We start from the raw sequence: 14,641 nt of genomic DNA, 5'->3' as shown, positions 1-14,641 counted from the left end.
TGTTTAAGTTTAAGAACTTTTTGCTAAAGTTTGAGAACCTTTTGAGACACCATGCTATAGATTAAGATTGGTGAAGAAAGTTCAAAATAATATCCGTTTTGGCACCAGATCGTTTTTATAAACATAGAACCAACGAACTACGAATGACCGAATGGAAACAAATGCAGCAAAGTTTGAGATATAGTTTTTCACTGTATTAAGCCGAAATATCAGGTAAATATCACACAAAATATAGAGAAGTAAAGCGGATGAAAAGCTAGTCAAGATTCCACACAAAGTCGAGGTTTCACATAATGATGCTCTTAAAGCGTTGAGAGCGAGACACTTGATGAGAGGGTCTGAATGTCACTTGGGTCTAAGGGATGTTGAGAGAACACATATGTGTCTCTGGTCTAAAAGATGGAAAAAAACCTTTGGTCAAAAGATGAAGGGACCAACGTCTCACGGGTCTGAGGGATGTAAGAAAACCTTGATTTGGGCGCAGCGCACGCTTATATAGACTAGCTGACATTACAGGTGGTAAGACAACAAGTGTGCAAGTGATTGGCTGGCTGTAATCTATGTAGCTATCAGTTGCAAGTCGAGTAATTAAAATTAATGTAGATGGACTAAATGATTTGAAGAAAAGAAGATTTGAGATCGAAAAATAGACTTTTATGAAATGAAAAATGAATATTGGAGAAAAAATTGAAAAGTATTGACACAGTGAAACCCTGATTATCTGACACTGAATCATCAGACGCCCTGGCGAAAGTGCATTTTACACTCACTAAACTATGCAGAACGGGGAAAAGGCCTTTGTCCATGTTCGATTTGTTGTATCATCACATAGCTTGTCTTAATTTGATACATCACACTGCAAGAGAACACAATTCTTAACTTGCCAAAATTAAGCGAGCAATTTTACACTTCATCTGCGTTCTTATTTGTTGCTTATATTTATATAATAGGTGTGTTATAGGTTTGGAAATAACATAAAATTATCCGACATGATTGGTATCCGATAACCAGGCCGCTTGCCACTGTCGGATGGGTGGGGTTCCACTTTACTTTACCGGATATTATAAACAGCGGCAGAATCTTTAATGCGAGTAACCTGAATGCAGATATCAACGGTATAAATCGGCAATCACATAACTCGGTTTGCGACGTCGCAGACTTCCTTTCATACTTTTTTTTTAATCAGAAAACTATTCAACAATTCTTTAAAACTGCCGTGATTTTTCTTCTCTGTACGAATAAAATTCGGCAAAAACTTCAAGGAATGATGTCGATTTGTTCTTCTCTAAAAAAAAATAACGTAGAGGCGGAGATTTCCAGACACCGCAAACGAGATATGTGATTGCGAACTTACTCCGTCGATATACACTGATGATGAAATTATGAGAACACTTATCTCAATTGTGGTGTTTCAAAATTCCCACTCCTTTTATAAAGTTTCAAACCAGACCGAAGATGTGGTGCTTTTAAGTTTTAAGTTTTCAATGAAAAACATGTAATTCTCAAGAAAGAAAAGAAAAAAAAAAACTATGAGATCTTAAAATTTACAATGCTCAAAACTGCCAAATATAAATGGTATCTTTATTGCCTTAAAAATGACATAAATCGCCTGCTGCATATTCCTTAGGACGCTGGCAAGCGGCTCTTCTTGAAAGCTCAAAAACCAAAAATCTAAGTGCTGACGTGACTAAAATTATGCTCCCATAAAATTTGCCTCCTGTAACTACTAGGTCCTTTTTTCTGTTGAGGCTTGCGATTTTTTGGCACTCAAATATTCAGAGAGATCATCAACTTTTTGAGTAAGACTTGAAATAATAAAACTTCAGCATAAACAGTAAACCCATTTATTTTCATGAAGAATTATCAATGAGATTAAGTAAGAAACAGCAAAACGGGAGGGGAGTGTGAAAAAAAGAAAATTGGGGGAAATGGAGAAAATATATTAAAATAGTTCTCTAAAGAAACAACTTACAAATTATACACCAAGAATCAACAGTCATCTAAAAAAAGCAAAAACATTCACCAGGTTCTGAATATATACTACTGTTTAACAAAAACCGAAAATTCATCAACAATATATTAAATATTTCAAACATTCAACAAATCCAACTAGAATCAGAATAGAAAAATTAGGAGGTAAAGTGATATAACAAAAAAAAATGAGAAGGAAATTAAAAGATATAAAACCTAAAACAAGTAAATAAGATCTTACAACATATCCCAAATAAGTAGGTTACAACAGACAACAATTCGTCCGTAAGGGACTAATTAACGTACATAAAGAGGAAACATATAGATGTGCACAGAGAGTGTCTTCCATCGATCAAAAGGGAGTAACAGGCATTGACTCGATAAAACAGCTTCAATGACTTGTAGTTGGCACCAAAGCCGTGCAAATCGCTGGTGCACGTCACAAGCCACATACCTCGGTTTGGGATGATGCGGAATTCCTGTGATTTTTTTTTTTTTTTTTTTCATATGGGAAACTACTCAATAGAAATTCTTAAAAACTGCCGTGTTTTTCGTCGCAATGCAAAGAAAATTCTATGAAAACTTCAAGGAGTGATGTTGATTTTTTTCTCCTTAAAAAAAAGTAAAACAGGGTAGGAAATTTTAAAACACCTAAGACAAGATACGTTGCTTGGGAGTTGTGCTGTCGAATTGCTTTTCAAGGGCGTCTACGGACAATAAAAATTCCCTAACTGACCCAGATTTTCCTTGATCAACAAATATAATTTCCGTAACTTTTCACACAGACAATTTGCAGGCATAAGACTGAAAATATGTTAAATTTTTTGGGGATAATTTGTTGTATCTGAATGTAACTCAGTTCCTTTCAGCTAAAAGCAATCCATATATATATTTTTTTTTTAAAAAAACAGTTAAATGAACTTGATTCTGTGACCAACAACCTCGCCTGAGCCTCTTTTAATCGGAAAACAGCCCTGAGGCACAAAAAAAAAAAAAAAAAAAAAAAAAAAAAAAAAAAAATCAAGATGATGAAACTGTGAACTGGGAACTCTTTTGGGGCCAAGCCAGGGACTTAAGGTTTTCTTTCTATGATAGGTGTTGCGGGCAATTATTATAACTGCATTAATGTACACAGGAGTGAAATATGATGGCCAAATAATTCCATTTTGAGGATCAAAGCCAGTTTCATAGTCTCTGTTTTAACTTAGTCTTCCATTTTTGTAAAACTTCATGATAGTTTTTTGAAAAACTAAGCCACACACGGATTTTTTTCTAAGTCTGAATAATATTTGCGGATTCTCTGGGATACAATAAAAAATAAAATAGAAACTAAACTGAAGGACAAGTCTCACCCAAATGTGGTGAGACTGGCTCTTAAAGTTTTCTTTTTTCTGGACATCTTTTCGCACTTACTTTGGACACTTGAGCAGTGAAAATTGACAAGGCAATATTCATAATTAGAAAAGAAAACAAATAAAAAAATAAATAAATTTTGAATTAAACCAAATGTCACTGAATCAATACTTTAAAATAAAACAGATTATCAGTATAAAAGTTCATCAATCAATGAAGGTTTAAGACGAATTCGAACTCCTGAATTTTAAGGCGTTTTTGTATCATAAAGCATAAGATTTTCAGTAACTTGCGAGACAGGTCTTCTACAGGTATTGAAAGACATTTTCCACCCTCAAATAATTTGAAACAGAAAAATTTGATTTGAATAGACCAGTAGACAAGGTACGAATTTAAGAATTCTGATATATGTGTCCTCTTGGTAATTACACGCAAAACATGATTCCTTTTAATTTTTGTCATTAATTTCGTGCAACAGAAGTTACTAAAATTAAGCGCTAACCAAGATATTATTGTGTTTATTAAGCATTGGTGAGGTAAACTTTGAATTTCCCGCTCAAAGAAGGACAAGAGCCTACTTGAATTAAATTGCGCATTACAACGATTTTGTCAGGTTTCTCAATAAGTAGTGTTCCTTCCCCACTTGGTGTTTTTCGAAGTGTGAACAACATGCAAAAACTGAGCCAAAATGCCAAGATTAAGGTTGCAATATTTTCATACCTCAGAGACTGCCACGGTAATGATTAGTGTGCGATTTAACTCAAGTAAATTAGGAGCAGGAAGTTTGAATCTATGCATCAAAAAACAATAATATCTGTGTAAGAAGATATTTTCAGTAGTTTTTGTTGTACAACTCACCTTCTTCACGAAATTTCGTGTATCATTATGCTTAAATTTGCACCTTGTCTATTGGTCCATTGCAATTGATATTTGCTCACTAAATCTTAAACAAAATTTGAAACTCAACTGTAACCTAGAGGTTGCGAATTAATTCATTGAAAATACTTAAAGAGTCCATTTGGTAAGTCAAGATGCCAAGAGGAACCAGTTCACATCTTAAATGATAATAAAACTTCATATAGGTAATAAAAATACTAACTTTCGGGGATTCAATTGAAAATCGTACCCATTTCTGGTAGCGAAAAGCAAACAACACAGTGCTTAAAATAAAAAGTGCAAAACCCTATTTCGTAAAGTGATATGAATGATTTTAAAGTTCGCACAGAGTGTACAATATAATGTAAACGGCGAATAATTCTGCTTTGCAGAGTGGTCGAATGAGTCATAAAAAACCCAGGGAGAGTTACAGAGTTAACAAACAAGCACATGAAGAGAGACTGGAGCACTTTAGGGCAAGAAAAATTTTGTACTTTGGAGAGTTTATGGGTCTTGTCTTGATGGTATTGAAATTTTTTTAACATGACCTAATCGTTAAAAGCTCACAGACCCTGATTTACTTTACATCGCATGAGTTCCAGAGCTTGTGTAGATTTGACACACCTTGTCATAAATAAATGATTCAATTTAGATTTTCATGTTAAAAAAGATGCTTTTATCTTTAGTGCTTTTGGAGAGTCAAAACACCCGACAACAATGGTGCAAAATTTAATTTAATAGACGACCATTTAAGTTCAATCAAGTGCTCAAATCTCCCTTAAATACAAGAACGTATAAAAATACTGTTTTGAAAAAAGTAGATTCGGAACAGATTTGCACAAAATTCTTCCTAGATTTAGCTTCTTTTTTCTGAGAGGCCTAGTATTTTTACATACCATAGCAACAAAAACAAAAAATTTGAGCTGCGTTTGTCGAGAATAATTGAAAACGATAGGGGATAATCAAAGATAACTCTGCCTACGGCATTGCTCAAATATTTAGAGGAAAAGGTGTTCCCATTAAGATAGTGCACAGAGCTTCCTGTAGAATGAGAGGTTCAAACACTCCAGAGGGATTCTGATGTTTTGAAGGGTTCCGGGAAAAATTAATATGCAAAGAGAAGTTCTTGGAAGAAAAAATCAAGGTTCTGGAAGTTTTAAAAGTTCCCAACGATTAGAATTCTTGGATTTTCCAGGGTTCAGAATTAGTTTCAGGAAAAAGAGAACACAGGGAAGAAATACCAGGACTTTCAATCAACAACAATATTTTTCAGGGGCTAATGCACAAATCCTTGAGAACCTCTCATAATAGTTATGATTTACATTATCAAAATCAGACACTCAATTAAATTCAATCCGACTGTAAGGGGAGAGTTAGCTTACTGATTGATGAATTAATCAGAGGTAATGAGTTACTAGTAATAATACTTCAAATGGCAGGAATGGATTTTCTGTCTGCGCGAAAGCAAGACGCCAGAATATTGAGTGAGGCCATTTCTCAGGTGTCAGGAACCATAAAGCACATAGATGAATTCCTTGTGACCGAGAGAGTACTGCAAAGATTGAACAGAATATGAGTCATGTGCACATTAATGATAAGTAGTATGGCTGTATTTGTCATTGGGCTGAGTATTAAATGGCCAATGGTAAAGGGTGGTTTAAATTATTACAGACACAAAATAAATTACAATATTGATTGCATTATCAAATCTTTGGTGTTGCAACAATTCGGTAAAACCTCCAGCAGAAACAGTCTCACAGTCGATTTTGTTACGACTTAATAGACTAGATGAGGTTGAATTTAAGCAGTGTAATAAATGTTATCTCATCAAAATTTAACACAGGACACAATTTGTACAATAAATATAACTCAGAAGTAACTCTTAGCAAAGATGTTGACGTTTTTCAATGCATAAGTTCAAACTTTCTGCTTGTAGAAAAAAGCCATAATCTACTACTTGAGTTAAATTGCACATGAGTGTTACCGTTAAAATTGCTGCATTGCAAAAATATGGCAACCTTCATCTCGATGCTTTGGCTCAGCTGTACACTGTTGACACTTTGGACAACTCAGTGTGGGGAAGGAACATTGTTCGATTAAGAAGCCTGTTAAAACCGTTCTAGGTAGTAGGCAATTTGATTCTCTAGTATAGACTCAGGTTTTTCTTACGAGCAGGAAATTCAAATTTTTGTAAAGCTAGGAAAACACCGAAAAGTTTATATCTTGGTGAGGAGTTAATGTCAGTGAGTTTTACTTCGCAAATTGTGTTTTACATGAAATTTTGAGGGAGAAACATACCTACGTAAGAATACTTGAATTCGAACCTTGTCTCTAGAGGTCCATTTTACCATTGGCATGTCACTTCTGTAATAATACGTCTTATTTTATTTTCCCAGAGAAAAACAATCGATTTTTTTTTTCTTTAAAATGCATGTAGAATATTCAATAAAATATGAGAGAGAAATCAGAGAAAACTTCGAGGAAAAACTTAATCAGTTTCTTTGAAAAAATAAAATATTTGAGGAAATGGGCAATATAGTCGTCTGAGATACATATTTATGAGCTTTTACCAATGAGAACAGTTTATTTAAAAACTACCAGCTTTTGCTGAAGTGAGGGGTTCTTACCTCAATTTTCCTCGTTTATTTTCTTATTGACACAAAAAAGTGACCATCGTCAGAGCTTGTCTGATCGACGCTCCGGAACTGTTGTAATATTTAAAACTGAAGTGGCAGGATTTCCACTGCTAAGGGGGAAGGATGTTGTTCTTTTGGCTGACCTGGAAAAAATAATAATGAAAAATTAACATAAAATGGGTGAGGAGGGAACATTTGCAGCTATTGAATAAAATTAAATCAAACAAACCGGGAAAATTCTTACCGATCGTTTCTCATGTAAAGCCCTTTCGGTAGTTGCCTTAAGCAGGTTGATCTAAGCACCCATGTACGACTCATTTTTTTACGGTACAGCTGTATTTTGAACCTTAATGAATTTGTTACAAATCCAATAGCACGAATTGAGGCAAAATTCTGCGACTAAGAAGCTAGCAAAATCTGGTGCATGTGACACATTAACAAAGAAACTGCAAAAACGCATAACTCGGTTTGCAGCATTGCAGACTTCCTGTGATCTTTTACTTTTTGAATGAGAAATACTTAGTCATTTCTTGTTTAATTTTTTTTCTTCATGTGAGGATAACTCTAAGAAAATTTCAAGCAAGGGCGCTGGTTTGTTTTCTATTGATGAAACGATGTTTCTTCAGTTTCACAGTCGATATTTGACTTAAAATAACTTTACAATACAGACTCAGCAACTGATAAGTTTGATATGTTGTTTCATTATCCATTTTTTGTTCTCCGCATTTTATACCCCATAAAAATACAAGTGCTAACCCAAATGCTTGGGTAGACAGATACATATTTGTCTTAAGCTTTAGAAAAACAATGACGCTATTAGTTAGATACAGAGAGGATTATTTTGATAGATCAATCACACTGTTTCAAAAATGAAGTTCAATTAATACGCTCCATTGGAGCTCAATAAAACACAGTGAAACCTCATGCTCACAGAGCTCATAAAATATAAGATAAAATATGTAAAATACCGTATCAAATGAAACTCTTTGCAACTTGAGAGTAAAGTCAAGAGTTCGGATGAAAAATAAAAAGGACTGCACATAGCAAAAGAGACCTCTAAACCAATAATTATAATTATTAAAAATTGCGAGGTTTGTGTTGTAGTCTTGCGGATGCTAGGAAATGTTTCTCTGAGAAAACTAAAGCGTTGCCTTTTTTATTCACTGAACAGAAATTGCTCTCTAAAGAAAAATTTACCTCCCGGTGCTGAGGTCTCTTTTCTTGTGGGTAATCTTGAATTGAACTACATTTTGCTACTAGGAACTACAATTTCTAGCCCATACATGAAAGCGCTTATAGGAATAAAGAAACTAATGGTACATACATCGTTTCTAAACTGGGCCGGAAATTGTAGTTCCAAATTGCAAAATACAGTCCAATTATGAGAGAAAAACTGTGCTTGAGTGTGTTATTGTGTTAGGAGCACTAGTAGGAAGGAGTAGAGCCAATTAAAACTGGTCAGAATGATTCCCACACTCCACTCTCACAACAATGCCCCAATATTCTTTGACTTTAATCCAGAGGTGTCATAAATTAAGTTATTGCAACATGGTAAAACATTATCTGAGAATATTGCTCAACACTTGAGAGCATTGTTGCAGCGTGGGAAGTTTTGCCAAGTCAGAATTTTTCCCCCTGTTTTTAGGCCTTATTGGTGTAAAAAATTGTAACTTTTCAAAAAATCATAATCAAAGTTAAGACTTCCATTTTTCCATTAACGAGGGGTGATTATTTTTTAAGGGGAGAAATATTCCCCATTTTTTCTATTGCAGTTGCCATTTAATCATCACGCTTTTCTAAAAATCAAAATTGGCACAGTAATTGTCACCCATGCATGAAAGACTGATGACAGAAAAAGGGACCTTGGTGCACCGAGAATAAATTCTCAAGAGAATGAATTGTCTGCTAGAGTTAAGAATTTTAAATTTGAGTTTTTGACGGTAAACTTTCTTTGGTGTCTTAATAAATAAACTACCAACAGTTCAGCTCGTTGCCATGCCACAGAAGGCACAAAATTACATTTGAAGTCAACAACTTGAGCTCTGAACATTGCAGATTAAATTGAAAACAGTTTTTTTTCTTCAGCTACCAAAGTATGTTTTGTAATTTTTAAACTTCAAACCATTAAACCTCTGATCTTGACATAAATGTACATTAAATATCTGTTACAAAGAGTTGCTTATGGATAAGAAGATCCAGTCTCCTGTGAATGTCTACCAAAAAATATATGAGCATCAAAACTTCCATGCAGCGAGGAACCAGATTATAACTTACCAACATGCATAAAATTAGTGCAGAATTTGAATTTTAGTTTGAAAATTGCAGGATAGTGGTAGTTCAAGCTGAGAGGGTAAGGGTTCGGGGACTGGATTCGAGTGCAGGTCAAAGTGATTGACAGAATCAGTACTTACATTAATTAATGATTAACTAGGGAGATATAGTAAGCTATGTACAGAAATGCCTGTAACTCTTTATGGGTGGAGTGAAATGACGGGCTCTTACTAGTTACGCAATTCACCTGGATAATGTAAAGATATAATGAAATATTATACGTCTGTGACAAATGGAACAATAATAATTCCGCTAATGATGATTTTCATGAGATTGATACACCGTAACTGGTGTCATATTGTCATCATCTTTCTTATTAGCTCTTTATTTCCTGCGGAGAAAAATTCCTCACACAACTTGCGCCAAACATAATTTACTTTGTAATCATTATGAATCCTGGTTAATAGTCAAAATAGCTTCATGTTGTTGGTAAAACCATTAAATTCACCATCAAGAGGCAAATCTCTTTTACTTACGTCAATTTATAAATTAGGACGAAGAGGAATACGTATCTGACTATGAAACCAAAATGAGTGAATTTTTATAAGATCAATTAGACTTGAATTTCTAATTCCAATCCATGCAATTTTGAAACTTCTAAAAAAAGACCACTCAAACTACCTTAGTTTTATTTATTGACTTTAAATTTCTGAACTAGAAAAAAACTAAATAGTGATCAGAATGTCTGCAAATTTTGCTGACGTCCTACATAGAATCACATCCTAGAGACAGAACTACTTTCAGAATGCAATGATTCTATCACCCTTCCTTGTTCCAGCCACTCAGTGCAAAAATGTGATCGAGGGTCATTCATAAAATAGGTAATGCCAAATTTTGGATTTTTCAACCCCCTTCCCCTGCTTGTAATACTTTTGTGATGCAGGTCCCTTTCCTTTAACATGTAAAAACAAAATGGCGTTATGCTCTCTTAGACCGTTACATATTTTAAGAGCAGCCCATAACGTAATATCAACATTTAAAAAGTTTCTTATGTTTTTTCTTCTAGACTTTACGTAAGGGCTATTGGACGGAATCATTCTGATTAAAAACTTCTAAAACTCCTTTTACTAAGAATCAAATTACACTTTAAAACGACATACCTATAGAGACTTATTTGCAATGCAATGTGAGAGAAGCAACCTTTCATCGAACATTTAATTTTTGAGGAGATTCTGGTGGTTAAAAAGGGCTCAAGTTTTTGATCAAACTTCTAAGAATTTCCAAGTAATGAAATTTTGAAAATAGATTCCAGAATAGATCTTCCAGGATTGTCAAAGAAGTTAAAAGTTGACGATTTCTTGCAGAAATTTTAAAGTATTTTAAAGACAAAGTAAAAAGAACAAAAATGAAATTAGGATCCTTCAGCAAAAGATTTATGTCGGTCCCAAGCTAAAATTTTTGGGCCAGCTTGACTTGTATATTTCTCTCGGACATGCATTTTAGATTTCTACCAAGAAAAAAAACCCAAAAATATTGTCTCAAAATCACATCTGTGACTTTTGTGATATTTTAAGAAAATGACTTAAAATATTTATTTGCAGATCACATCATATTTATTCCTGCACTGAGTGGCTCTAATTCTAAGGCTATGAACAAACAGATGTACGATCTACAAATTCATTCGTCCACTTAAGAAAATGGGAAAAAAACAGAATGTGGAAACAAACTTGCCTTCTTCTCCGCAGCGACGAGTTGTGAGCGAAACAACCCCTTGGAGAGAGGACCATGCGAGCGTTGCCCTGTGCAGGTCGAGAGCCACCGTGGCATAGCAACGTTGACAAGTGTACTGCATACCCCTCACTTAGAACAGTAGCTAGAGAATGATGTTTTTTGCTCACACGGCCGACTATGTAGATTTGCCGAGGTTTCAGACCTATGTTCGTGTAGACTGTTATATCTTTGCTACTTCCATACGCAGCATGAATAATCATGTTATGCTCCTGGAAACAGAAGTAAAATTACAATTATATTGCTTGTTACTTAAAATGTACGACAGCACAGAATTGTAGGGAATGAACCAAGCAGTTAAAAACTCGTTTCTGAGGATCCTAGAGATAGTTTTTGGAAAGACCTTGAATCCAGCTTTCCAAATTCAACTTGGAAAAATCTCTCTCCTGAGAGAATGGCCTCTATCCACAACAGTCATGTATCAATAGATGCTCACCAAAGTTGAGAATTAAAAGAAAATAATATTAGATACCTGGATTAGATTTTTGAGGTAGGCAGTTTTGTGGCCGAGAGGATCTGTGGAGAGACCATCCGCAAACGAGACAAGACCTTGCGGGAAATTGTGTTGCGACAGCCATGAAAGAACCCGTGTTTGTTGCATATCTGGTCGCCCAGTGATATAAATTATTAAATAACCTAATTCTTGCCAATGCCTGAGAAGATGGAAAATTTAAAAATAGCATTAGTCACACAAACAAATAAGAGGATAAATGAAAGGCAAGCCAGGATCAATACATTTTTTACATTACATACATAACTATTTAGAATATAAAATAATGCATTCTAGACTTTTTCATAGCTTGAAATTTAAACAGAATTTATAAAAATTTAGGATAGTGTAGACCCGGCACTATTTTATCACCTTGTTACTAAATAATTGATCTTAGATGAGACTAGTTCCTATCCCTTACAAAATTTTAACTCAAAATTGTAGATTAACAAAAAAACAAATCCCTCACTGATGCAATGACTTCAAGCAAAACTTGAAATATGGACAGGTCTCTCAAATAATATGTATGTTTTTCTACCTACTTGCCCAGAAAGAATTAATAACATTCCAATTAATTCAGTAACGGAAAAAAATAAAAGAAAGCATACCTCACAATATCGACGGCCCCTGCTCTGACTTTTGGATCTCGTCCAGTTACCGATACGCTGGCAGTGAAAGAACCGTCAATACTGAATACTACGCACTCTGTCTTTGGAGGAACAACGGCCAGATAAAAATCTACAGATGTGTGGTCTCCTCTGAAAAATCGAAGAAAACATGTTCAAGTTTATAGAAAATAAGATTCAAGAATTATTACAATATCTTCTATACTATAAGCTCCGAGACCTCCTAATTTTGCGAAACTGGTGACGCTTAGTTCCAGCGTTCTACCGGGCCGATTTTCATGATTTTTGCGGCAATCGACGGGCAATTGTCTCTAGATAAGCCAACTCTTTTCAGATTTTCAAAATATGGCCCAGGTTTTTTTATATTACGTGGTAAAGTTGCGAATTCTCCCATTTAAACAATGTAAATTTATACTTTTTGTCATAGTTCGTTTGAGCGTTCTACCGGGCCGATTTCCATGATTTTTGCGTAAATCGACAGGTAATAGGCCCTAGATGAGCCCGCTGTAATCAGATTTTGGAAAAAGGACCCAGGTTTTTTTAAAATCACGTTATAAAAGTGAGTGAGTTTACAGAATGCTCCGGTACTGCTACCGCTATGCGCGGGAGGATGCGCAGTGGTCAAGGAGGTTGCGCAGTAGCTGTGTAGCCTGCGCATCAGCTCTACACTTTTCTACACAAGATTCGCGCCAGTGTCCACACGTCGAGCGGTGGTCGAGTCGTCTACGACGTCGAATGCGTCCATTTTGAACTCGGTGTGGGTTCGATCCCCGACCCACGAAGTCTTAATGATTACCTTTGACTATCACTGTGCATTGTTTTACTGCAATATTTCATCAAGCAGTCATTCCAAAACGAGGCCTTTTAATTTTAAAGTAATTTTAAGTAATGTTTAAAATTAAAGTATACCTCATATCGTAATTTTGTAGGGGAAAAATAAAACTAACACCGATAGGAGGGTGAAAATAGGGCCGCGAAGCGGCCCATTGATGGCGCGGAGCGCCTTCAGGGGGTTGGGCCGCGTAGCGGCCAGGGGGCGTAGCCCCCTAGTATTAGAATATTACAAAAAACAAAACAGAACTTAATTTTTTCATAGTCTTCGAAAGAGATTTCGAAGATATATTATTCTGTAATATTTCAATCCTGACAAATGATACGCAGCCCAAATTCTAAAGTCAGTCTGGTTTTTATTTTATTCGAAATCAAAACTTTGATATCCATCCAGTGTGTACTAAATGAAAATAAAAATGCTCAGCGTGAAAAAAGTGACATACCTGACAACCATTTTTACAGGATGGATACCAAATCCAAGAGCTTTATTTTCAGGAATTGTGTACGTGATGCGTCCAGTTTTATCCGTGACTTCAGTTGACATCAACTCCCACTCTCCACCAGGAACGTCTTTCATCACATGGACATCTACTTTTTCACCTTTAAAACATAATGCAAGATGATGAGCTTCATGAATACAACAAAAAAACAAGCAGGAAGCTCCAACGCATTCGCGTCGGAGAGCGGCTCTGGCGACAGTAGTTGTAGTCAAGAATGAGGGCCTAGACACATTTTGTCACTGATGTACAATCCGACAACTGTCGATTCATGTTTAGTAACTTAGCAGATTTACGTAGCCGGTGTATAAATGTGTATTGGCCCTTGATATGCAGAATGCATGGCACTATCACTTGTTGTATACTTTTAATTTTGAAGGCTCTTTGGAGGTCCGCATCCTAAAAAATTTCTCCCACAGTATTTTTTTTAACTTGTCGTTGTGATTGGGCGCCAATTTCTTTCAATTGAGTGATCATCTTCTTTTTTTGTCAAATAACTAGTTTGTGCAACAATAAGACTGAAACTGACTGTAACTGAAATTTTGTCTTTTTAGATATTTGGTTATTTTGTATTTATTAGATTGTATATTTTCACAGCCCTGTGATAAGAAACTTTGGAATGCATGGTTGATAAGTCGTTTAGCGAGGCTGCAAAAAATTTGCATTTTTATATCTGAAATTGTAGGTAATGGTTTTGAATATCGAATTGCGATATATTACACGGTTAAGATAGGGCTATATGTCTTGTCGTAAGCGGCGACATAGAGTCGATGTCATTTCAATAATCGCCCCGATGGCCACGGTAGTTGGACGTTTACGGTTTCCCTGGTAACCTTTGTTTGCTATCAGCTGATATCAAGTAATATGACTAGGAAGCTCCAACCCAGTGGTTAAAGCTTCCTTAACCGCGAAAACTTTAAAATTCAAATTTTCAAATTTTGAACGTAAAGTACATTTTTTCCATCACGAGATAAAAGCACAAACAAGTTTTGAATTGTTGACTGTATCACCATGATTCCAAAAATACAATACACAACATAGCATTGACTAACAATAAAACAGTATGCAATAAAATAAAGTCATGACAAGGAACATAGCCGAAAATGGCGCCGATTCCCATCAACCAACGCGCGGTCTCCACAATGTAACATGCTGCATTGATACTCCCCAGCTGGGACCGTCCGGAATAGCAGCTCTAGTGCAAGCACCAGAGCCGCTAATAGATTGCAGTTAGAGAAGCTCATTCTAACTCTCGAGTGCCACTACAATCTGTGATTCACTTTGACCTTCGAAGCAATTTCT

The 14,641-nt window shown here is 35.4% G+C and overlaps 1 protein-coding gene across 6 annotated transcripts in view; it reads right to left on the bottom strand.

Moving 5' to 3' along the window:
* Positions 1–1,828: 1,828 nt before the first annotated feature.
* Positions 1,829–14,641, bottom strand: part of rdgB (retinal degeneration B) — a 139,574-nt gene continuing 126,761 nt past the window's right edge. For 5 of the 6 annotated variants that reach the window (XM_072303767.1, XM_019060371.2, XM_072303768.1 and 2 more), the window contains 6 exons: positions 13,286–13,442; positions 11,994–12,143; positions 11,368–11,548; positions 10,839–11,107; positions 6,828–6,979; positions 1,829–5,752 (listed from right to left, as the gene is read on the bottom strand). In XM_072303767.1, the coding sequence (XP_072159868.1) occupies positions 6,877–6,979; positions 10,839–11,107; positions 11,368–11,548; positions 11,994–12,143; positions 13,286–13,442 (860 nt within the window). In that variant the 3' untranslated portion in view covers positions 1,829–5,752; positions 6,828–6,876. Of the gene's footprint in view, positions 5,753–6,827; positions 6,980–9,247; positions 9,355–10,838; positions 11,108–11,367; positions 11,549–11,993; positions 12,144–13,285; positions 13,443–14,641 lie in introns of those variants that run through there. The other variant, XR_002010162.2, reaches the window with a different exon arrangement.

The sequence above is a fragment of the Bemisia tabaci genome, chromosome 8 (assembly GCF_918797505.1).
Source record: "Bemisia tabaci chromosome 8, PGI_BMITA_v3".
Taxonomy (NCBI): Eukaryota; Metazoa; Arthropoda; class Insecta; order Hemiptera; family Aleyrodidae; genus Bemisia; species Bemisia tabaci.
This window is presented reverse-complemented; position numbering and strand designations above follow the sequence as displayed.